Source organism: Parasteatoda tepidariorum, chromosome 10, assembly GCF_982258835.1.
Source record: "Parasteatoda tepidariorum strain Cologne lab strain chromosome 10, Ptep-v5.0, whole genome shotgun sequence".
NCBI lineage: Eukaryota > Metazoa > Arthropoda > Arachnida > Araneae > Theridiidae > Parasteatoda > Parasteatoda tepidariorum.
The window spans coordinates 55,469,476-55,495,826 of record NC_141764.1 but is presented as its reverse complement, the minus strand read 5'-3'; the positions used below and the strand labels follow the sequence as shown (position 1 = coordinate 55,495,826).

General features: G+C 28.0%; 1 protein-coding gene across 1 annotated transcript in view; it reads right to left on the bottom strand.

Annotated features, from left to right (window-relative positions):
• LOC107452989 (cell adhesion molecule Dscam1) overlaps positions 1-26,351 on the bottom strand; it is a 270,828-nt gene that overhangs the window by 177,939 nt on the left and 66,538 nt on the right. The window contains exons 3-4 of the mRNA XM_016069635.4: positions 11,212-11,373; positions 8,728-8,880 (exon numbers count right to left, since the gene is read on the bottom strand). Of these exons, the coding sequence (XP_015925121.2) occupies positions 8,728-8,880; positions 11,212-11,373 (315 nt within the window). The remainder of the gene's footprint in view (positions 1-8,727; positions 8,881-11,211; positions 11,374-26,351) is intronic.

The window sequence follows — 26,351 nt, the reverse complement described above, 5'->3', positions numbered from 1 at the left end:
TGCCATGCTCTAAGGTATCATGATAAACTTAACAAGCTTTACCACATTTCTTCTCATATTGTCTACCAACCTTTTTAGTGTGCCCTTAGAGAAACGTCTTAAATCGTAAAATATTCTAGTAGTTTTGACCCAATTTTTTCTCAGTGTAGAATTAGAAACAAAATCTTTCCTCTAAACAAGCTATTAATTCAGTCTATACAAAAACACATACAAAAAGCCATTTCACTTAAACAATTTAATTTCTAAACAAAAATATTTAGAATTTTATCTTGAAATACTACATGTAAGAAACTGCAATCCAAATAGAATGTCTCTCCTCCCAATTCGTTTAACATAGTTTGACAGTTAAAGACATAACGAAAACGTTATTTAAATTCCTCTGCTATTATTTTATTTTTGGATTATCCTGGAAGAACATTACGGGACCCCCAGCATAATAAAGAAACCTGTAATGTCAGAAAGAAGAAATTGTGATGACTCCCATAATCCGTACCGTCGTAAGAGCGAAAAACATTCCCGGGAAAACCGAAAAATGTATTTGTTGATATCGTTCCAGGACCCGTTACTGTTTTATGACTTCTGCTATTCTGCATAATGCTGATGTGCATTTTTTTTCCCGAAAATGTGAGCAAAATATTTTACATTCTTCGGTTTGTTTAAGAAAAATACATTTTTCAGAAGTTTGTAAAATTTTTGCAAATATCTTGAAATAAACTATTAAGAATTCAATCGGAACCTCGTTCTAATGCAAATAAAGGAATATTGATTGTATTAATATGTTAAATACACTGTTAAAAATTCATTAGAAAAAAAATGGCTAAATAACAATTTATTTAATTTTTATTTAATCGTATTCAAACAAAGCCATCAAATAACCATAAATAGGAGGGTATTCACACTGTGAGAAAAAAGCCTTTATTAACCTTATACATTATTATCATTTATCCTTATCCTGTATTCCATTATATTTATTATTATAACCTTTATCCATTATCATTTATTATTTTGTTTCAGCAACTAAGACCAACTAATAAAATCACCAAGTTTCTTGCAGTTGGGCACATATTATAGTCGAGAGGGCTAGTCTGCCAGAACTGGGATTCGAATCCCTGTATTGACACCATAACATTTCCCCCATTCCCGTCAACTCGTGAAGTTTCCAATGTCCTCCACTCTGCAATACCCATTACGAAACTGAAAGCTTTGTTCCAATGCCCGGTTAAATTCTTTTTACAATTTTTGAAACCATGCTAATAGTAAATGGTTCAAAAAACAATACAATTTTGTACGGTTTGATACCATAAAGGTAAAATATGTTATATACCGTAAACTTTGAGCTTAATTGGATGGACAGACCACTGTCGGTTGTTTTTATCATAATTTCAGATTAAAATTCTAATATCGTATAATTTAAATTTACAACTCACACAAAGTAATTAACTTAATTTTCAAAGAAATATTTAACGTTCATGGTATTGTTTACAACAGTTAAGCTGTTGTGAATCAATCTAAACACAAATTTCGTTTTCATCACTACCTATAATTATTTTCAATTTAATATTTATTCCTTTAGTAATTGAATACTCGCTCTTTGAACGGCATAAAAAGAGTGAATAATAATTAAATTTAGCTAATAACTAAAAAATAGCTAAATAGCCTATAAAGCTAAACTTATATGAATTTTTAATACAGATTACTTTTTGGTCTCTTTAAAGTTATTCGAATTAAGAAAAGCACATTTCTAGAAGTCCAACTTATCACAATAAATATTACAGCTTAGTATTGTTCTTCAGGATACTATTGGTCTCTTACAGCTCATGGCAGTCATAAGTTTCTTCAATAACATAAGTTCCACAGTCATAAGTACCTTTCCTTCCACTGTTAAGAAATGTACAGAGCTTAAAGTACTGGGCTTTCATTGTGACAAGTTGTGTTTCGATCCCAGTGGTGGTCTGAAGCCCATCCAGCTTCATATCAACGGGTACCAGCCTGTCTGGGAAGTAAAGGCGGCCTCTGAGCATGTTGGTCATGAATTTGCGGAGGATTATCCTCCATTACCCCCAGGCCCAGAACAAGCTGTTGTGTTAATAATTTTTATAATTATAATTATATTTTTTCACTGTCTCCAAACGGCATTAAGTAATTTTAGAATACGTAATATGTTGTTTCTGTTTTGAAAAGCCTAGTTCGAATTCGTCTTAATATTCTGTCTGTGCTTTGAACATGTTTCATAAACAGACTAATTTCATTTCAAGAAATGTTTAAATGCGTCCTAAATTAACGATTCTTACTTTATATTTAATCGTAAAAATAACTTAAGGAACTCAAATATGTATCATATCTAACTGTATTTATAAATTTTCGTGTTACCGAATGGCTAAAAAAGGCAGCAACTACTCTACACTAAGTAGTGAAAAATTGTGTATCAAAAACTAAAGTTTTGCATTCGTTTGACAGTAAAGAAACTAACAGCTACTTAAAAAGCTTGTACTCAAATTTAACTTCGGATGATTAAATGTTATATCAACGCATCTATGTTGAAATTTAATTCTATGACATTATAAGTTTCAAGAAGTTATCCCCAAACCTTCAATTATTAGTAGTCAAACTAAACTGGAGAAATTCAATATCACTTGAGCTCTGTTCTGTATGGATAGCAATACAAGTTTAAATCATTTCCTGAACACTACAAGCAAAATTTATCGCTTTATTATCACCAAGGGAAACTTATCATCAAATGGAATCCCGACCATTTTGAAACTAGTTACAAAATTCAAATTTCAATCGCAGTGCTGTGTTACAGTTGTGTTTTAATAAATGTTACAAATAATGATAATTTTTTTTAAAGCAAATTAAAATTTTCCTCCTATTTCAGAAAAAGCAAATTAATAGTCTCAAAACTTAAGGAACGAAAGCTAAAATAAAAATATAAAAAAATATATATATTCAAGCTGATAAAAAATTGCTCTCATTCTCGCATATCAGGGAAAATTAATAAGAAGTTAAAGTAGGTTGCCTAAAACTTTTGAAATTAACACTCTTTAGTTCGTATTTCGAAAGTACAATGTATAAATCTGGTAATGAACTTCTCATCACCAAACATTCCCATGTTTCTAAGTCTAATTTCTTAGAATTTCGAAAACATTGCACACTACTTCGTCCAAAATAGAATTATTTTATAATTTTTAATCCACTTGAAAACCCTAATTTTTAAAAGTTTTTTTTTTTTTTTTTTAGATTTTTATGATTAGTTAGATATTTATTTTAATTTTAAGACGAAATCGAGTTTGGTGTAAAATAATAGAAGATGAAATATTATAAAATTATTATTATATTTGACAGACACTTAAAAATTAAAATATAGTTTTAAAATCTAGTTAGTCAGTCTAAGGCTGCTAATGATGTTAAAAATTTTAGTTTATAGTCAAAACAATAAACATTAATCAACAAGTGACATTCTGATAAGTACAGCAAAAGCACCTCTCTTCACAAAATCATTGAAGTTAAATATCAGATGTTTAGTTAAATATCAAAATATACTTTTCCTTAATTTTTCATTGTCAAGGCAACTGTGATATACTATATGTTTTCTATGATACTATATGTTCTATGATATAATATATGAACTATGTGTTCCGTATAATGAAATTTTGTATGTTTTCTAACGTAAATGATGTGTTCATTTTTCAGGGAAGTAGTTGTGCTTAAAGATTGACTAGAGTAGAGATGTTTCGTCAGCTTATTTAGGCAATTGTCAAGCCTATATACATATGGTTACAATTTAGTTCAGTCGTGTCCATGTCGTTTCACCCAAAGCAGAATTTAGAATTTTTCTTATATTTATAACAGAAATCTTAGTTCTTCTCGTAATGCTATTGAAAGTAAACCACTATCAAAGAATTATTTACTAAACATGAAGTATGAGCGTGATCACTCATCATTATTTCTCTCGTGTTTTGTGTAAACTTCAAAATTTTAGAAAAATATTTGTACACTACGAATCGCGCAACAATAAATCATCATTGTTAAACTACAAATAATAATTAAAGAAAAGGGCTATCGGCTCATTATTTTAAAACTAATAATAATAATAATAGCAAAAATAATAACGAGAATTAAGAAAAGGTCAGGAATTTATACTTTATAGCAGAAACTTTTGATGGCAATTGCTTTGATTTCGACAAATGATATGAAACTCAAAAACTAAAAATGTTTTCGTTTTCTAATTTTATTTAGATACATGTTTATCAACGTATACATTCTGGTTATACAATATGTTTCTTAATCATTGAAAATCCTTAAACTAATATGCGTAAAAATTATTCCGTTAATGTCTCAATTGTAGCTGATAAATACAGCAATAAATATTAGAATTGTATCAAGATTGAAACTTTTTTTGTAAGAAAACAAAAGCATAGTTCTGAAATCAGAGTTTTCAATGCAGTAGATACAGTTTCTTTTTTCTCCTTTTACTTTGTTCTAATCCTTAAGGTATTTCATTATTAAGCGGTAAACTTTTCTCACTTTTCGAATTCCAACAGTTTGGAAGATACAGTTCCGCCTACAACACTCACACTTCCATTCACTCCTGTTCTCTTTCGGCATTCTTTAACTGAAAACTTCTCCCCAGCAAAACGAAGAATGTAACAACTTCCCCAAACACAATTCTAGCTAAGCCGCCGTACTGAAGAGTAAATCATATTTCCGGAAAAGTTTTATTCCTTAACCTGGCAACGGAAGTAGAGCGCCACCTGGTGCAATCAGTATCCCTAATGATGCAGTTCAGCGACTTGGCGCAGTTTTGGATGGAGACTGGCAAGAAGTCATTACCATAAAATTTTCTAGATACTCGCATTCTTGAACAGAAAATTGAAGTTTTTGTTTGCTAGTTTTCAGAAGAAATTTTTCTCTCCAGATATTTTTATTCTTCCTTATCGCTTAAGTATAAACAAGTGATTAGTGGATATTTTCCTCCACAACGATATAGTTTGTAGATGCTCGCGAGCGATAGCGAGATTTTTCATTCCGTATATTTATTTTTTTCGTTTGAACTTTTTCCATTTTATATTGCATACATTTTTTTTCCATATTTCTTATAAAATTTTATTTCCTTTCTTGCGGAGGTGGCGAAAAAATAAATACGAATAAATCTTTTCTACAGAATAATTTTGGAAGTAAATTTAAAAACAAAAGGTTTGAAAACATAAGAAATGACTTAAGGTCTTTCCAAAAAAAGATATAAGTTCAGCAAATATTTGCATAAAATACCTTTTCTTTTTAAAAAGAAAATTTGTCATTAATGGTAATAAAAAAATACTTTTTTTTTCTATAACGGCAGTTGAGTGTTATATATATATATATATATATATATATATATATATATATATATATATATATATATATATATATATATATATATATATATATATATATATATATATATATATATATATATATATATATATATATATATTAAAATTTTGAATGCTTTTCATTTCATAGTAAGTTATTGAATTGTTTAAACTTAATTACTTAAAGCTTTACTACATCACTTCAGTTATAAATTACTCACCTTAGCAATAGATTATTTCATACTCATTCACGGTTCTTCAAGGTTTTACCGACTAATCTAGAGAGCTTATAAAGGCATCCAGATGATAAAAACCTGACAAAAGTGAGGGTAGCAAAGCATACTGTGAAGTTTAAGATTAGGGGTGGGTTCTAAATTTAGGCAGACTATAGGTGGAGGTATTTTGAAGTTTGTCCTACCAAAATGACTGTGGCCAAACTGGAGGATCTCATTGTGCGAGGATTTGTCGGTTGGGCAGAAATCAAAAGCATATGTAAGGGAATTGTATATGCGTCGGTGTAGTCCAGTGGTTCTTAACCTTTTGCGGACCATTACACCCCTCTTGGGGTTGACTGACACATATCGCCCCTTTCTCTTCTTGCTCAAAAACTATTCATTGTTGCTTGCGAACAACCAAACACAGAAAATATAATTAATTTAAATTGTAATGCAAATAAGGAGGCAATTTCATACTGTCATTTTTATTAATTAAAAAAAATGTGCATCTTTTTTTCTTAAAAAGAAATGATATTTAAAACGGAATAATCAAAACAAAAGTACATTTTTTTAAAATTCATATTTCAATGTAATCAAGAAAAAGTTAAAACGTTAACAACTAAAATTTGAGAAAAAAATGAAGAGTGAGAAAGTACATTTTTACCACTTCAATGACTGCCCTGTGCTTGGTGTATTTCAGTTAAAGCTTGGTTGTCAGGTTTTATGTTCGTCAGATTTAAACGCAGGTCTCCTTTGAAGCAAATGTCCAACCTATTTCTTTGCTTTGTGAGCAGATAGACGACAGATCTAAATCCTCTTTCTAAATATGTTGACGGGCACAAGATGAGGAGCGGCTCAGTTTGTTTCCACAATAGTGGATAAGTGTCCATAAGCGTTACCCAAGCTAACTCGCAACCATATTTCTTAAAGACGATTTTAGTCTCACAGTCATACTTCAAATCTAAAAACTCTGTCTGCAAAGAGGAAGTGAGCTTATCAACAATTTCAGAAGAGAAAGGATCGAAAATCCAATCCAGAATTTCTGATTTCATCAAGTCGTTAAATCGCGATTCCATATCAGTTTTTAACTGATCAAGGTGAACAGTAAAAATTAAGATTTTATTTTCGAGAATCTCGATAGCTGCCATTGAACACTTTTTAAGAGTTGGAAATTGCATTACCTCTTTACTACCAATGTTTGAATTGTGGATATCAAACTTGGCGATGAATGAAGATATGATTCCCTTAGCCTTTATAGTGTCCATTTTATTTCCTTGAAGTTTCACGTTGATTTCTTTCATTTTTTTCAAAAATATCCGTGAGATACGCAGTTTCCAACTTGCGTTGCTTCAAACTCTCACTTAAAACAGGATCAGTGGTGTAGAGAAAATCAGTAACCGAGTCAAACTATTCGGAGAAACGGCGCAGACAGTTTCCTTTTGAAAGCCATCTCACAGCTGTATGTAGGAGCAAGCGTTCGAAGTCTTCATCATTTTCATGGCAAAGTTCTCGGAACATAAGGTCATTGAGAGAATTAGCTTTGATTTTATTGATGCCAGAAATAACGAATTGTAAAGTGTCATGCAGGGCACCACTCAATTTTTTTGCAGCCAAATGTTGACGATGAATGACACAATGAATGGCGATGACCTCCGGTACTTCTATTTTAAGGTGTGCCAGGAAGCCAGTATGATAATCAGACATGGCAGGAGCACCATCTGTTGCACAAGCACTTACATTTGTAAGGGGAACTTCTTTTTCCTCAAAATAATCTTTGACCAATTTAAAAATCGACGATCCTTTTGTATCAGTGATCAGAGTTCTTATAAACAACATTTCCCCGTTAATCTCCTTACTCTCATTTATGAATGTCACGTAAGCTAATATAATAGCTTTGTTATCTATCACAGTTGACTCATCAATCTGCAAAGCAAATTTACCTTCTTTCAAAAATTTGATGAGTTTTGATTCAATGTCTGCGGCCATCTCATCAATACTCCTGGAAAGCGTAATATTGCTCAGAGGTACAGAGTGACTTATCTTATTGCTCAATCCCTCACCCTACATGATTTCAACAATTCTTTTAGTAGCAGGTAAAATAAGAGTCTCGCCAATTGTGTGATATTTACCACAGTTAGCAATCAATATAGAAACTTCGTAGGAAGCAAGAAGACCTTTGTCAAGATCGGTTGCTTGGTTTTTAAATAGTTCATTTAAACCACTTTTCATAACCACTTTTCAAATTTAGATTTCAGATCTTGAAAATAACTTAGGGGTTTGCTTACTTTATCACTATGTAATCTCGATAAATGGTCTCTCATTCGCAAGGGTTTCATCGCCTCATTACTAATAAATGTTTTATCACACAAAATGCAATATATTTTTTTAATGGTGGGCACACGGGGGTTGTCCCATTGGCCACAGGAATGCCATAACTACTACTCTTTTCTCGTTTCCCAGTGAGCACCTGTGGCGATGCCACGGCAGTGGAGCAGCGTCGCCACACAACCACAACCCGTTTATAGGCCGGGTCACATTCACACAATCACACTCAAAGGAGAATGGACATAGAATACAGAGAGAGAGAGAGAGAGAGAAAGAAAGAAACATCCATGCCCTGAGCAGGCTTCGAACCCGCGACCAGCGGTTCCGCAGTCAGGCACGCTAACCACTCGGCCACCAGGTCGGTTAAAAGATAATATAGAAACTGCACATTTTGCAATGACGCGATAAAACCGAATTTTAAATATTCGGATGAATACTGACGGCACTTCCTTTTCGAATCCATTGACACTTCAATGCAAATTCATGGAATCCATATCTATAAAAAATAGGTTATCAATTTATGGCTGTGGTAAGAAAATTGTAAAAAATTCAGATCAACATACAGGAAATGTTACGGCACTTAAGTTCTAATATAACGTTTTATCTTTGAATCAATCTAATTTATTAATTATTATCGTAAAGATTGTGATAGAACTTTTTACAGTAATAATGGATTTTTCGGATGGCTTGTATGTTCTGAAACTTTGAACCAGAATAATTTACAAGTTTATTTAGTGATAGAGTCTGTATATCAAGACATGACTCAGATTTATTCACACTTTCTACAAATAAGTATTTTTTATGAGTTTTAAAACAATTAATTGTAAAGAAATTACCTGTAATTATCAGACGACCGCCAGTATTGCTATCTTTAGTCTGTCGAGTCAAAGTATTTCGAACTTGGCATTTGTAAAGAAAGTGGCTATCTGTATAATCCACAGATCTAATATGCAACTCTCCAGTTGGATATACAATGTATCGATCATTCTCTAAAAAAAACATAAATTTCATATTTATTTTGCAAACAAACACTAATATAATTGAATATAAAAATTTAGGCCACTATAATAAAATATTTTTTCCTAGCTTTCGATTATTAAAACAAATTATATATTTCTGAAGACCAGCATAAAAAAAGTAAAAAAAAGATAAAGTTAATACAAATGATTATTGTCTAAATAATTATTATAGAGTAATGATTACAACTCTTCCCTGAATATATGAACATTAGTCAATACATCATTCTTCTAGTCGGGTGCTTAGTGAATTTTTTTGCCAAGAAAAATTTAATATTAAGGAAAATTTTAATTTTATTTGTAATACCAAATCTAGTTTTAAATTCAATGTTCTATTGATTATTTGGTACACTGTAAAAAATGGTTTATCGTTACTACCTACTATTTTTGGTATTGAGGTAAACTAAAGACTTTAAGTACAGAACTGTAGTTATGGTGCAAAAAATTTCATAAAATTGACAAAAATATCAATCGTTTAAAGAATTAGTGCAATTATATTTATAAAAATATGATTTTCTTAAACAAAATGCTTTCGCAATGAAGCAATTAAATTGATTCGAATGCGCAAGAAAATATATGTTGTCAGTAAAAAAAGATTCATAAATAAATAAAACTATAATAATGAAAAAATTATGTCAAAAATATAATTTACTTCAACATGAAAAATGGTGGCAACTATACATCAAAATTTTGTAGTGCAGTTATGAATGTTTTGTGTCAAAACGTAATAATGTTGAACCTAATAAAAATTGGTTTTAGCTATAAAATCGCTGAAGATCACACTCACAGAAGTTTTATTTTGCTGAAGACCTGGTATAAAAAATTATTCTCTTGAATCCTTTGTGTATCTTTAATCTTTTAATAATTATAATCCCTTATAAGATATAAGTTTGAAGATAAATAAATTTTCAAAAAAGATATCATAGTACAATTTTTAAAAAAAAATTTTTTTTACATAAATGAACTGGAGTTTTTTTTAAAATTCTACTTTTAATATTGCAAAACGCTGCCTTATTTACCTCGATTTTTACTAAAAAATTCATTACAACTTCTTTCCATTTTATATTGTCTTCATTCTCATAGATTGAGATTATTCATAATAAAATTTTCGAATAAATAAAACATAAAATTAAACATTCAAAATATTTTAAATTAAACCCACAGTACTGGAACAGAAATAATTAATTAAGTATAAAAATCATTAAGTACTAAAAATCATTCCCTGAAAATAAATAATTTCTAAAAATAAATTCATTTGTAATGTGTAATAGTTTAAAAGCATTTTCTCATGACTGGTACATCATTAGCTGTAATCAACTCATGACTTATATCACGGAATGAAAGAGTATTAAAATCAAACGTAAATATTCTATCAAAGATATTTCGAAGAGATCTATTTATTTTTTTGTCAAGGTTCAATATTTTTTTTTAATCTTCGGATGACCTAACGGAAATAAAGGCAGCCGCTTCCTCTAATATTAAACAGTATTAAAAAATACTTCTTTGTTTTTATTCAGTTACTCGACATGATTACAAATTCCTAAATTAATTTAATCACCTGTAAAAAAGCTGTTTTATGGCTGTTAATTTTATGAGTTTTAAGACATTTTAAATTTTTTCCTAATTTTATATTCTTCCACATCTGAGTCTTTTCGCAGGTATTAATTAAAAATACCTTCAAAAGTATTACCGTTTCCTTGAGTTTAGCTCAGATTATTTGTTTATTTTCTCAAAAAAAATATTAAACTATTTGTGTTATAAATATTTATTAATTTCTAATGAATGATTTCCATGTAAATTCAAAATTTGTAAAAAAAAATTTTTTCAGTTAGTTACTTACTTTAAAGGGAACTACTCTTAATAATTATAAATATTCCTTAGAGTCCCAGTAGATGAAATTATTCTGTTTAAATTAATATGAAACTTTTCTGATACCAGCTAAGGATATTTAGGTATAATTTTTTTTATAAATACTTTAAGTCTCTTCATTATTTTTTAATTTGCATTTCCAAATAAAATATATTTAATTAACTTATTTTACGTTTTCCTATTAAATATTTCACAGATCTAATTAATATTTTAAATTTTCGTCGAACTTTTAATCAAAGCACTCTGAAATATTCTTTTAATAAAGGAATATTATAATGCAACTTTAATGTGTATTAAAATATAATAAGTTTTAAAAAAGAATTTACTTCATTAAGTATAGTCTAATATGCTAATTCTGGCGAGAATATCTTCGTCTATCCGCTTAATAACAATGTATTTTAAACAAAATTAAGAAAAAAGGGACATTTTGCTTACCATTTACTCTTTGAGGTAAAATAACTAAGCCATCATCTCGTTTCCATGAAGTCACTTTAACATAATCCCTCACGTGACTTGGCAAAATACATCGTAAAACTCCAATGTTTCCCCTAATGACAAACTCATCATATACACGAGCTTCAAAATTCTGATACAAGACTAAAAAAAAAAGAAAAGGAAAATGCATTTTTTTCATGCTTTAAAGAGACAATTATTAATTGCAAAAGAAAAACAAAATATGAAGTCAATGGAAAGGAACAACGAGGATATTAAGTGATAATATGACATTGTTACAAGCAAAACCGGATTTATTTTTCCTTTCAGAAAACTTGTTTCATATTAATTATTAATTATTTGCATATCACGATCAAAGCGGAATGTATAATGAAGCTTTGCACTTAATCACTTTTTTAAAAAACTAATTTTTATTTTAATAAGTTCAAAATGATAACCTATCATGTTTTTAATTAATGAAAGAAGTGCGTAAAAAATGTACTTAGATATTATTTTTTTCAGTACTTTTTAATGCATTATTCAACTTTTAAATGTTCCTTCAGCAGTTTTATTTATATGACAAAATCAATTTGAATTTATAAGATAAATGAGAAATAGTCATGCTTATTTTCTACCTCAAAAACGTATTAGAATACTATATGTTTGGTAAAATATATCAAGGTTTAAAGTAATGACTAATAAAGCTGTAGATGGGAACATATTACGGAGATATAGAATATTATACATTGGAAGAGTAATTATCTTCTAAATACTGCAAACTTAAATCAGAATATATTTCAAATTAGGACATTGGTTTAAATTACTTGTACTACACAAAATTGCTTCAATAATTTCATTAAACTATAAAATGAATTCATACGATTATAACTTATATAATAACTTCTATTACCACAAACATTTGAACTTTAAATTAATATAGTAAGTGATTTAAATTAATATAGTATGTAATTGAACATTAATATAATAAGTAATACAATAAACTTGAAATCGGAAATCGTATTAAAAACATGACTCTTTGAAATTAGACGAATTCTCATTTATTTTAAGTTGGTATAAATTAAAAAAAGTACGCTATTTTTTGAATCAATAAATAAATCAAATGAAGAAGGGTATTTTTTATCATTTCGAGTTATCATGTTGTTATCATTATATTAATTTAATATATAAATTATACTATTTATTCAAAAAATATTGATTTCATTCGTTAAAGCTTCAATCTTTAGGTGCATCATCCCTACCATCCATTTTATTTTTACAATGATTATTTAGAGTAATTCAGTTATTTTACGATAAAAGTAAAACCATTTCTTAGAATAGATAGTATGTTGGAAAATATATGTTTATTATTACTTATTCATTATACCAATATACTTTTAATAAAATGCTTTTAAATTTTATAGAATCAATTTATATTCCAAATAAAGAATACTTTGAATTCCTAAGGAAACAGAGAAGGAAATTTTTGACAGATTGCTCATTTAGTTATAATAGTTAATTAGAAAGTTGGAAAATGGGCTAATGCGTTATGAATAATTTTCACTTGTTAATAATTCATTTTCTCTCAATGATTGTAATGACTAGATAAATTTTTGACTGATTTGCCTTCCCTAGCAGCTACTTTCCAGAAATTTTCGAATGCTAACATTATAAAATTATTCTTAGCATGTCATTCTGCTAAAAAATCTTAATCAACAAAAGTTTAAGGCATAAACATTTTTTTAGGTTATTTGATTAAAATTTAAATTGCAACAACAGGGCAATTGTCTTGTCAGGCATCGGGCTTTGCAACATTTGAATTTAGCTGCTATAAAAAAATCTATTCCAAACTACTGGAAAAAGTGACATCATCCGAAAAATCAATTTTTACCATTGTTATACCTTAATATTTAATTAGAGTGATTCAGGGATTCTACGTTAATTATTATAGTAAAATTAGCTATTGTGGTATATGAACTATTTTGTTCCCTAACATGTGTCGGTAAAATGCATTTTACGCTAAAAAGTACCGGCATCTTGAATGCTGGTACTTTTAACCATAAGTTGTGCCAGCATTATACACCAGATTTTGTTTTTGTTGAACTACATTCAAAAAATAAAAATAGATGAAGAAGAAAAAACTCATACAGAAATGTTTTGTTCGATATTATGATGGATTTAGAAATTAAAATATTCAACAAAGTCCTTGAAATAATCGTAATTCTGAACACGTAGTTTCCTCTTCTGCCTTTTTTTTAAATTTGTAACAAAACATGACTTCTATTTGTAACTGTATCTGAATAACCATTACAGTACGAGATAAACGAAAAGTATAATACTGATAAATTGGTAGAAATCATGTCACATATTTCCCTGATGTTCTGCCTAAGTAGCAAAACACAACACTGAAAAGCAGCCGCCAACACAACTAAGAATCTAAAGTTATCTCAATCTTTTCTTTGTTATTTTTCCATATGGATAAACATAAAATAGCAAATAAGGACTTGAAAATGTATGAAAAAATAACGATGTGATTGACTTGAAAATTAATAATTAAAAGAAATCTTTCTAATTAAAACAATTATGTATTTAATGCAAAAACATTTACCATGAAAAAGAAAAGAAGAATTAAAACATAGGTCTATCTGGATTATTTGGGAAACACGATGCATACAAAAAAAAAAAAAAAAAACAGAAGATGTGGGAATGATGGATTAAGGTTCAAATTTATTTAAAAAAAACAAAATCGTACGAAGCTTAATTTTTAACAATATCTAATGTTAAATATATGAATTTGTTTTCTCAAAACGCTTCTTCCGAATGGACGAATCAGAAGTTCGTACGATTTTTAGGATTGGAGACCAGATTTCCGAAATTTCAAGATCTTAACACAAACGTTTACTTTACAACGATTCCTGATGTTAAACTAATGAGGATTTTTTTTCTTCAAACCTCTTTTCCGAACGGATGAATTAAATTAATTGTATGGTCGATAGGATCACGGGGGCTAGATTTACCCATACACGCGGTGTTCAAAGTTCAAGATCTTAACGCAAACAGCTCTTTAGTGTGCAATAGAGCCTTTCTCTTTACCCTTAGATTTATCCCTCCTTACTTTAATTTGCACTGAACTAGTATATATCAATTTTGATAGGCCTCACGGCTCTATATGATAACCAAAACTTATTTTCTTAACAAGACGATACAAGTTTCAATTTATAGGATTTTTAATTGCATATTTAAAAGATTTTTTAAACATTGTATTTTAATGTCTTAAAACCTATGTAGCCCTGAGAAATAATAATAGATTTAAATAAGAGAAAAAAATAATGGGTAATAGATAATAATATATTAAATATTGGATTCTATACTAATGTTTTCCACCTACTTCCCACGTTATGAAACTTATACTAAGTTCTATAATAATTAGCTCAACCACTTTTAAAATTTAAATATTGAAATATTGAGTAACACTCTATTAAAATCGGAAAACAAAAGCCTTTTAAGTTTTTAAGAAAATTTACTTGAAAATGGAACTAAATTCACAGTTTTTTTAAAAAAAATCCTACTATGAAAAGAATAAATATGCACGTTTTAAATCAGAAAAATTTTATCGAGTGATAAACTCCTTTTATTTTTACATTCTAAACATCGTGAAATTATGACAGATATGTCATTCTCAAAGAGATAAAAAATTCGTCAGCGAATAAAAGCTTCAAACTGAAAAAGAAATAAATTATAATTTTCGTCAAATATTTCTCGACAAATCTTCGCAAAAGTTGAATAATAGATTCTATTTTAAAGCCTGATTTTAAATGATAATAGCTTCACGACAAAGAAAATTCCTTAAAAAAAACAAAGTCTTAAAAGAATAAGACGTTCAAAACAAGTTGTCATTTCTTTCAATTTACGGTCTTCCTTCGAGGATTTTGAAAAGAAAAAGGGAGTGGAAGGTTAAAAATAATAATAAAAAAAAAGTTTATTTAATGATGTGAGAAGTAAAGCACGAAAATCTTCTCCCCAGATGTTCTTCGAAAATTTTTGAGCACCGAATAATAATAAGTTAGACTCCTACCCAAGAGCTTCGAACAATAGAAGCTCTTCGCAATTTAAGCAATAAATAATTAGCATGGCTTGGCTCTCACGAGGTTGAGAGAGAAGATTAGGAGCTTATTGAAGTTTGGCTATGCCTAATTAGAGCTTTTTCTCTTAGAGAGAAAAATCTTAGTTGGGGTTCTCAAAAGCTGACGGCGAAGCTAATTATCAGCGAGGTGCTTTCTTTCGCTGAATATTAACGATAACTGCGTTATTTGGTTTTTATTGCTCTTTCTTTTATTCGGCCTCTATCCATCCATTTCCTTTCTCCTCTCGCGCTGGTTTGTCACGAACTTTTTCCCAAAGAGGAACTAATATTTTGGTTTTGAGTATTTTCCACAAGCTGTTTCCGATTTTCCTTACTCTTCTGTCAGATATTGATAAGGATGAAAAAAGTACTAGTTACTGAGAGTAACTAGTACTTTCAACTTCCGAGAACTGAAATTTATGGCCTAAAGAGAAAATACTCTGAGATTAGCAATTACTAGAGTAATTTATCGTTATCTTTCAGCTTATTCTAATTTTCCTCTACTTGCAAGCCTATTATTTTAAAAGTTGAGAGGATTTTTCTTTTGCTGTAAGTAAATAAGATATAGAAGCATGTTTGTGTATATTTACAGAAAAAAAAATTCCGGAATATATTTTTTTCATTTTCAGATCTTGAATTATCTTTCTTCCTACTCATATGTCAGATAATTATAAGGATAAAAAAGTGCTAGTTACTGCAAATAACTAGTCGTTACTACTCTTAAACTAGTAGCAAGTAACTAGTAGTTACTGTGAGTAACTAGTACTTTCAATGTCCGAGAACTAAAATTTCAAGTCTAAAGAAAAAATATTTTTATATTAGCAATAACTGGGACTATTTCTCATAATATTTGAGCTTATTCTAATTTTCCTCTAATGTTAAATATATTATTTTAAAAGCTGAAAAGAGCTTTTCTCTGCATGTAACTAGCATGTAGAAACAAGTTTGTTTGCATATAGAAAAGAAAGTGTGTAACAAAACTAACAATACTTGTAAAAATGTTTCACTGTAGATCTTTTTTAATCTTTTTTACCTATTCATCAGTCAGATTTAAAGATGAAAAAGGTACCAGTTACTGTAAGTAACTAATACTTTTGACATCCGAGAACTAAAATTTATGGTCTAATGGGAAAATGTTTTGATATTAGCAATCAATAGGATGATTTCGCAGAATCTTTGAAATTATTCTAATTTCCCTTGACGGATATTTTGAAATTTTTAAAGAACATTTCTTCTGTAAACTAGCATGTGTAAACTAGTTTATGCATACATAGAGAAAAGAAATTGAATTGCAAAGTTACTATTACTTTAGAAAATCCTTCTATTTTTCGATATTCTCTTAAGGTCAGATATAAGCTCATTAGAGCTCTTATCTGACCTTAAGTATAAGTATAGTAAATGTACGATAAGTATTCATAATAAGAGAAAGCAGGCAGAGGAAGTATTTTATGAATAATAATTTTTTTACAAATATATTTAAATGTATTATATAAAGTATTAAATTGTATTTAATATTTAATTGTATTATTTGTTATATAAGTATTATATTTAAGTACCACTTAGTATTTAATTGTATTATATAAAGCATAAGTATGAAAAATTATTTTCTAAAAAAAACTTTTTTATTTAACCCTTTGTAATCTGTTATATGCATGTAAAAATCAGTTGCATATATACATTATTCGATGTGTTTCTTTATCATGGAGAAACAAAACCTTCGAACTATTTGCAAAAAGAAAGAAAGGATATAAATATTTAATGTGTATTAAAATATACTTAATGAACTTTTACAAAGCAACATTTTGATAACTAACAAAACAATTCAGAATTGCTGCATCTTTTTCGATCTGTGACTTGTGGATGTAAGACGATATTATGTTTAAATATGAAAATGAATAATAAGACTGAAATCGAACATTTGTTTTTAAAAAGATGATTATTAAGATGATTACCTGGAAGTTCCAAAATAGATATTATTTTAAAAACGAAACTAAGTCAAAATTATATGGATAAATATTGAAGTGTTTTTAACAGTTTTAAGAATATTGTTTTTGGAAAGAAAACAAAGCGAAAAAAAATTAAAATATGAAAATCTGTAGTAGGGGATCCATGATAATACATGATTAGGAGGGAATCCATGATTTAGTAATCATCCATGATATACAGTGTGCCAAATAGTTGTACATATAATAATACAGTATGGAAAGTCACTTTAGCAAATATTAATAAATATTATTTTTTTTTTTCAAATTTAAGTAATTACAAGGCAACGATAAAAAATTTTTGGATGGCAAAATATTTGGGATATTATATAATCTTCTATAGATATTCCGTTAACAAAAAAGAAAACTGCTTTTTGGAGCGTTTATCAGTCTGCTCAATTACATTTCAAAAATCAAATTAGTTAGTTAATATAAGGGAGAATCTAAAGAAATGCAACTTAATAAAAAACTAAAGTAATCTGTTTGTTTTTCATATCAGAAAAGTTGAAACCCATTTTTATATTTTTCTAGCTACACGCAATTCATTTAACATGCATAAACATGAATAAATGTAGCCATGACTCAACCACAACATTTTTATCACTAAAATTCTCAAGAAAACTTAAGAATTTGATGCGATGCGTATAAATATCGCATAAATGTCGTAATTCTGATATCATTTTAAACATAAAACACTAGATGTGTGAATGTTAGCGTATCAGGAAGTCTTTCTTTCATGTAACACAATCAATAATTTCCAAATTTCTGTCTTGCCAAATCGATATTGATATTCAAACTAATGGACATTTTTTTTCTTTAATATTATTTTATTTATTTTTAATTGTTAGGAGAATTAGTATTTTATTACTATTAAGTAATCCCTTAATCATTCTATTTATTAGAAAATTGGTTTCATTGCTTAACCATATTTTTTTATCTTATTTTATTTCTATTTAGTTTTTCTTTGTTTTTTTTTGATGTAAGCATAGTTTTCATCTTAGACAACTTTGATTATGAATAAATTAAGAAGCAATTTATAAGAATTTACATGAATAGTATATTTAACAATAAAACAAGAATTAAACCAACCGAAAATTACTTACTAATTTGTAAGTATTTTAAAAACAACATATGATTTAATATTATAAAATAAAAGTAGGAAAAGCAAATTTTTTAGGCAAAGAATTTTTATGCATTCAAATTTCAAATCGAAAACATTATTTTGTTATTTATTTCCAGAATGATGTATTTCTCCCACGAAGGTACACGAATTCTAAGTAGGAAGTATTGAAAATCGTTTTGGAAGCGTTTAAAATGCCATTTTACCGTTAAATACCTTCATGTTCAACACAACTGCAAACAAAGTATGAAATATATAAAAAGAAAAGTTGTGGTTATGTTAGGGAAAATAAAAATCCACTTAGGAACATGAGACGAAGAACTTTTCGATCGAAGTTTTAAATCCGGGCTTTTAGGGCAAAGATGTCAAAGTTTTTTTTTTTCGTCAGAAAGACCAGCTTTAGTTTCTTTTTTATTCTTCTTAGCTTTCAGTTTTCCGTGGTTTTCACTTGTAGTTGCTTCAAAACGGAAAAAAAATTGAAACAGTTTTCTCAAAATATTTTAAAATGTGCAGAGTTGACAAGTTTTCTTCAAAATGTTATGCATTTATATTTAGTTTTATTAAATTGTTCTTCAAGAAGAAGAAAATACATGCTATGATGAATTGAATAATAATGAGTGAAGATATCAAGTTATAAGAAAATTCAGTTTTAAATGTAAATCATCACTAAAAAGCCTTTATTAATGAAAAATTTACGGATTTAAATGGTTTGTTGTATAAACTAATGTTCTGCAAAGAAAAAAACTTAAACTTCTTTCTTAAATTTAGAAGTTTAAGGTAGAGCAATTAATAGTGCTTCTCGACTGTTTGTTATTATGTGAAGATTAATAATTGAGTTCTGTCTAAAAGCTGGCAATTGGCAAACGTCATCTACTTATTTACAAACAATAATGTAAAAATACATTTATCAAATATATCAAGAAATGTAATATCAAGTGTTTACATGAAACATCTTAAAACACCTAGAAATTTTTATTAAATTTGCTTATATTTATTCAGATCATCTTGAAACTCTGTAATGATAAGCCACATTTTTAGACTATTCAGGAGGGAATTATTTAAGATCGTCTTAGGAAAAAAACGCAATGCTTAACATGAAGGCATATGATGCTCTATTGATTTTGCTGTTATCCATAGGAAGTTCTTTAAATTAGTAAACTACGACTTTATTTTATCATGAAAGCATAAGATGTTGTATTGATTTTGCTGTTATCCATAGGAATGTCTATAAATTAGAGAAAGACTACTTAATTAAAAAATTTATTAGAGTCAAAAATATTTAATTAGGAAATAACAGTCGATATGTTTTTCAAACGCTCAAAAACAGGCACACGATTTCAAGACTTGCCAGAAGACATGAATGAAAAAAAAAATTAAATCTGGCAAGTCCTGAACATAAAAGCCTGATCTTGAGCGTTTAAAATATTTTGACTGTTACTTTTTACTTATATATTTTTTAAAAAGATGAAGGTTTTAATTAGGTAATATCTTACAGCTTCGATTCTTTCGGGATTTATTTATTTGGTAAAATATTAATTTCAAAACAATACTAAGAAAAATTAGATGAAAAAAATGTCACATCTTGAAAATATGTAGCTTATAACTCCTTGCCTTCAAGTCCTTATGTATATTTAAATTATCCTTAATACTATTGTAGCAATATAACTCTTTCTTTATTACATTATTTTGCACTTTGCATTATTTTCTGTATTATAATTATTTCTATTACTCATTTAATATTTTCTTATTGTTAACGTTTTAACCTTTATTTTTATTTCTTTTAATTCGAATTTTTATCCATTAAATTATAAACTTATTTATCAAATATCGGTTTTAATCATACATTTCTTCCTTTTTTCTCTATTGTATATTTCTAAATGATCTGGAGTACAAAATTTTTTTGAGGTATTAGCTTATTCCTCAATTAGCAATTATAATTACCATACCCTCCAACTTATGAGGATTTTGAAAATAATTCTTTCTAGTGGTAGCGAACCAAAGTAGAAATTTTTAAAGCAAATGGATCTCTCATAAAACTTTTATCAGAACTTAAGAATCTAGCCATATGGCCTGCACTTTTATAAGTAATAGTGAACAAGTTACGCTAAAATTATTTTTTTTTAAATATTAAGACATTAATTTTGCTACCGTCTGAAAAGAAGATTTCTGAAACTACGGAAATTCCGTAGCAGTTGGAGGGTATGTAATTACATATGAACAAGATGGGAGATAGCTTTATTTCATCTAGAATTATTTTTCTATTGAAATTATCATTAGACTTTTCATTTAGAACTATTAGAGTTCTATAACCACTTCATAATGGCTATTTTACAGTTATTTTTTCAACTTTCTTCCGATAAATAATCAAAATTAAAATTTAATACGAATATTCTGATATCAGTTCTGACCATTGACTTAAAGATGGGGCTTAAAAGCTATACACATTATGGAAAGTATAAATCAGTTTCATAAAACCTGTGATTATTAAATAAAATAACAAAAAGTATGCTCAAAATTTGTGAAGTGCAACAAGGAAACGAAATGTAAAGAAATTTTAAATAATTTTCAATAATTCTTTTAAAAAATTTTAAATTTTTTTCCTTTCAAACTAACTATATTTTTATCTTATTTTAGTTATCCATGAGAATTTTGAAATATAAACTTCACTATGATTTTATCAATACACTGAGCTTAATAAGTTTAGTCAAATATAAAAATTTAAAACCAATCAGCCATAATGCATTTATAAGCAATAAGCTATTTTAACTAATATATCAGACTAATTCTGGGATACGAAAAAGTTCATATGAAATACTTGTTTGAAATAAATTCGCTTTTTAATATAAAGAAATGCAAATCAAATTTTTAGAACAAAACATGTTTTTATAAGAAACTTCACACAGCATTTTTTATTAAAAACCATAATTAAAGAGTTATTAATGAGCTATGTGTTCTGATCTTCAAAGGCAAAATGTAAGTGGTAAAAATTTTGAAATTAACTTATAATTTTAAGAATAGAACAGTTACACTTTTAAATAAAACAGTTACTTTAAAACATTTTTTGTGAATATTTAAATACTTTAAGATAAGCTGTTTGTTCTTTTTGTAAAAAAAAAATAGTTTCAGTTAATAAAGATTAAAGAGAGTTATTTCCTTTTCAAAGAAATTGTTAAAATTCTCTCTACCGCAAAAAAGAGTAATCTTTTTACTTTATTTCATTACCTCAAACGATTCTTCGTAACTTTTAAATCCTAAGTGGTACCGTGAATGATAAAAAAATATTTTTTTTTCCATTTTAAATTTAATAAAAAACACTACATTATTTTAAAAATAAAAGTGGATATAAAAAAGAAATATATATATATATATATATATAAATACGGAATATACATATATAAATAAAGATTCCGAAAGTTTGTTTTGATTAGTACAACGCATTTTTCAATCATTTCTATCGAGTTAATCCCACAATAGCTCAATAGGATTAATATCTTTGGAATGAGGGGTTCAATCCACGTATTTCAATACTTTTTTTTTATGCAATGCAGTTTCTGCACACTTTCGATGAATGTTTCGGATCGTTATCTTGCTGAAAAATAAATCCTTGATCAACGATTCACTGTACGTATCATACGTATCATAAGTTCAACATTGATTTGTCTTACGTTCACTAACTAAACGACGATCATTTTGTTTGCTTCTAAACAACTCAAGTTTTGACTCGTCAGTAAGCGAAACATTTGACTGCGCTTCTAAGGACCAGTTAAAATGTTTACTAGTTCATTTAAGCCATTTAACTACTTTCTGTTTTTCAAAAGAGGTTTTCCAGCAGCTGCACAACCTTTTAATCCATAGTCACGAAGTCGACGTTGTACATTAGTTACAGACAAAGTTTTGTGCCTAGTAGCATTAAATTTCTCACGGATTTCTGATTTCAGTTCACTGCCGCTTATTTAATTTATTTTGCCGCTAAGATTAAAAGTAAATTAAAAGAAAATTGCTTATAAACTAAAAATTAATGAATTTTTTTAAATAAATTACACTTTTTAGAATAGGTATTTACATGCACTTTCGTTTATTTCGTAATCAACTGCAGAATAGACACAAAATGAAAAAAAAATATATATATAAGTATATATATATATATATATATATATATTATCGGGTAATAAATCGCATAGAAGAAAATTAGCTATTCAAAAAACTTTTGAAACTACCTGCCTATTTAAAAATACTTATATAATAGAAATTATATCTTTCCAGGAAAGGTGACTAAAACATTATACAACTCACTTTAAAATGCCTCACTTCAACATGGGCTGCAGTATTATATATAAGTATCAAGGACATTGTTAACCGCAATCCTTTTCAAATTTTGCGTTTTTTATGGCATTGTTTAATCAATATATCATAATGGTATTTTAAAATTGTTTAATGTGATTTTTATTACTGCTGTAGGGTTTTAAGAGTTATTCATGGTTATTAGATAAAATGTAGTAAATCGTTAGAAGGCACTATCTAAGCTGAATCATGAAACGGCGCAAAATGTCAATATGAAGGGAAACTATATTTGTGAAATACGAAAGAGTTTGCAGCATATTTTTAATGTTAGAAGTTGTTTTACCAGTGCGTTGTCCCAGTCAACGCTAAATTTGAAATATATTCATAGAATTTAACGAATCTCATCAAATCGGAAACTTATCGCAACATGGGTGATTTAAAAAAAAAAAATCAAATATTTAAGCCATTTGTAAATATTTTAGGACAAACAATTTTCAGAAAAAATAGTATTCACAGCCTAAATTTCAAGATAAGCATAAATATCTTTGCAGGGAAAGATATAAATTTACAATGCTTTAATTTTCGGAGCACTTTTATAATTTTACATTTAAATGTTTCACTAGAGCGTGTTTCATCAGAGAATATCCATGCAGTGAAAAATGCGTGTGCAACATATATTTGCCAGAAAATATTCAGGAATAATATATTCGTGTTTGGAATAAAACTAATATAGGATCATAATAATCGATGTATATTAAAACGTAAGTTCGAAATACCTGGTTTAGTATGCATAGTGAGAAATTCTGTTTTAAGCAAAAGATTCTAATAACCAAAGTAAGTTACAATCTATAAGTTTAAAAATATTTTACTAGCATATAATAATGTATGCAACATAATGTAAAGCATTTAGTATAATCTTGGACGCACTTAAGAATATTTTGCTTCATATAAAAATTTCGATCCTTATTTCTGTCTATATGTCTTTATTTTTGTTTTGTGTTATACGCAATGTACAAAAATAAATACACACACCACTTGCCGTGCTCTTTTGCCTAATGAAAGGCGCACCTCCTTGACCCAATTCACAAAAGGACAATGATTAACGAATTTGGCTTCTCCAAGTAATATTAGAAGCAGCGACAGCAACAAAGACACAAATTTACAAAATTTAGTTTCGATTAAATAAAGAGTAATACAAGAAGGAAATATAATAAAGCTTTTTAATTTTTAATTTTAAAATATACTTTTTTAAAAAAAAAAATTCTAATTTTTTAATGTAGTAAATAAATGAAACAAAAATTCTTATTATTTAATCTGTAAATTTAAATTAGCTGCAATACATACAATTTACATTTAATTTAGTTGAAATAAAAGTTCACATTGAAAATGAAAGTGGAATTTTCTTTCCTTGCAAGGGAACATGAAAAAAAAATATCTGAGAAAAGATACCCTCTCGTCTATTCCTTCTTTCCAAACGGTTCTAAACGAACTATAATGAAAATTTTGGACTTGCTTCAGCTACATTAATGCAATATTAGAACGCATCCTTTCTGCAGATATTATTGTGTGAGCTGATGACGAGATAACTTCTAAATATTTAATATCTTTTCTTAAATAAAAATATTTTAATTATTTAAAACAAATATTTTAATTATTTAAAACAAATATTTTAATAATTGTTTTCTTACTTTTGTCCGTGTATTATAAGTATTTTTGACACATTGTAAGAGTTCGATATACTTGATATATATATATACATACTACGATATCAGCCATTAAAGCTATGGATATTTTCTGATCCCTGATCCCTTGAAAGTTCTGCAAGTAAAAAGTCGTATTTTAATCTGCTGTCTTTTCCGCTTAGCAAATACGGATTTATCATGCTATTAGAAAGGAAAATTGCGTATTGGTAAGAAACCTTTTTCCAATTTTGCTCATTTGCAAAACCACCAGTGAGTTAAATGAGAAATGTACACATTTATAAACGGTGCATATGAATGGGTATCACGTAAATGTTGCGACAAACTTCAAGAGGAGTTAAGATAGGCCTTATCAGGATTGAAGTTGCATAGGAACCAGTGAGGGAAAACTCAACTTAAGAGGCTTTCTTATCGTGACACGTTCAAAATCACACAGAGAAACGATTCAGGATATTAAAACGCCCCTAAGGCCTTGTGGAATTTTTATCCTGACCTTGTTCCTTTACTCCAATAACAGCAGATCTTTTTGCGTTTTGAAGCTTATTCAACTCGTCAAAAATATGCTAAAAATAACATTTAAAAAATATATAAGTTTAAGTTCATTTGAAATCAGTGAAACGAAAGTATCTAAGATTAGTTAAAAAATCTCATATAACAAAAGAAAAAAAGTAAAATTGTTCCACAATGGTTTCAGTAGTAAACCTTAAAAGTAACTTTTCTTCTTTATGCTTTCACTTTTACAATTCTAATGAAAAAACACATTTTAATACGCTACTGTTGCACGTACACTAGCACACACCAATACATTAACTCGTTGCTCAGACGTATGTCAAGCAATTCCCAAAATAATTACATTTAATTAACAACTAATTGTCTAAGAAGATAATCAAATTAGCTGAAGATAATAAGACTTTTGGTTAAAAAATAATACACAACTGTTTAAAATGCATTTTCTTCCATTTCGGAATTCACAAACTTGCATTCATAAAAAAATCAATAATGCAAATTTTCCTAATTGATTTTGGGTTTGACGTGAGCATTTCTTTATTAAAAGCGAAACTTTTTATATTTTTTAAATTCTTTTTCCTGGAGGAAAAATAGTGCTGTATGTTAAGTTTTTGCAGTCGGCTTCATTGATTAATAAACTGCGGAAAAAGTAATGTACTTTAGGAAAGGAGAAAATTAATTGGAAACAACATTTACTCTAAAAGATGTCAGGTACAATAAACAAGAGTTAAAAAACTTTTGCCTTAGAGACAGTTAGCGTTAATGCAGAACTTTCTGCTTGAAGTAATTTAACATAATTACGTTTGGCGTTTCTTGTTAAATAATTCTTTCTTTATACACACTAATATGAAAAGCATTTAATAAAATTAGTAAAAGAAAGAGAATTATTTAAAGTATATCATAATAAAAAAATAACCGAAAACAATATTCATTAAGCTAATAGGTTATTGCTTTCAATCATAAATTGCTTTTGAATTAGATTAATTTAAATTTGAGCATAATTTTATTTTAAGAATAATGTTCTAAAAACAGTTTTTTTTGTTGCTTTAAATAAAGATTGCTGCTTTGGAAAATAAAAAGTGCTTGGAGTATTGTTTTTATTTAAATCAAGACTACTAATTAGATTAAAAATCTATAATTTTAAATCACGAAGAGCAGTTTCAAAATTCAACGCATCAAACTTAATAAGTCAGTGAAATAAATGTGTTACTAATTTAATTAAACCCATCTAACTCATACCATTAAAAAATTGTGAATGAATTGATTGAAAAATGTTACAAATAAGTTACATATTAGTTTCTGATTAACTTTGAAATGGAATTGAACTTATTAGCATTTTAGTTCTTTTATTGAATCTTGTAGCTGAGTTAGGGCTTATTCTAGCTGATTTGGAACACAATTTCAACGAGTGTATTACTTTTTTCTTTAGGTTT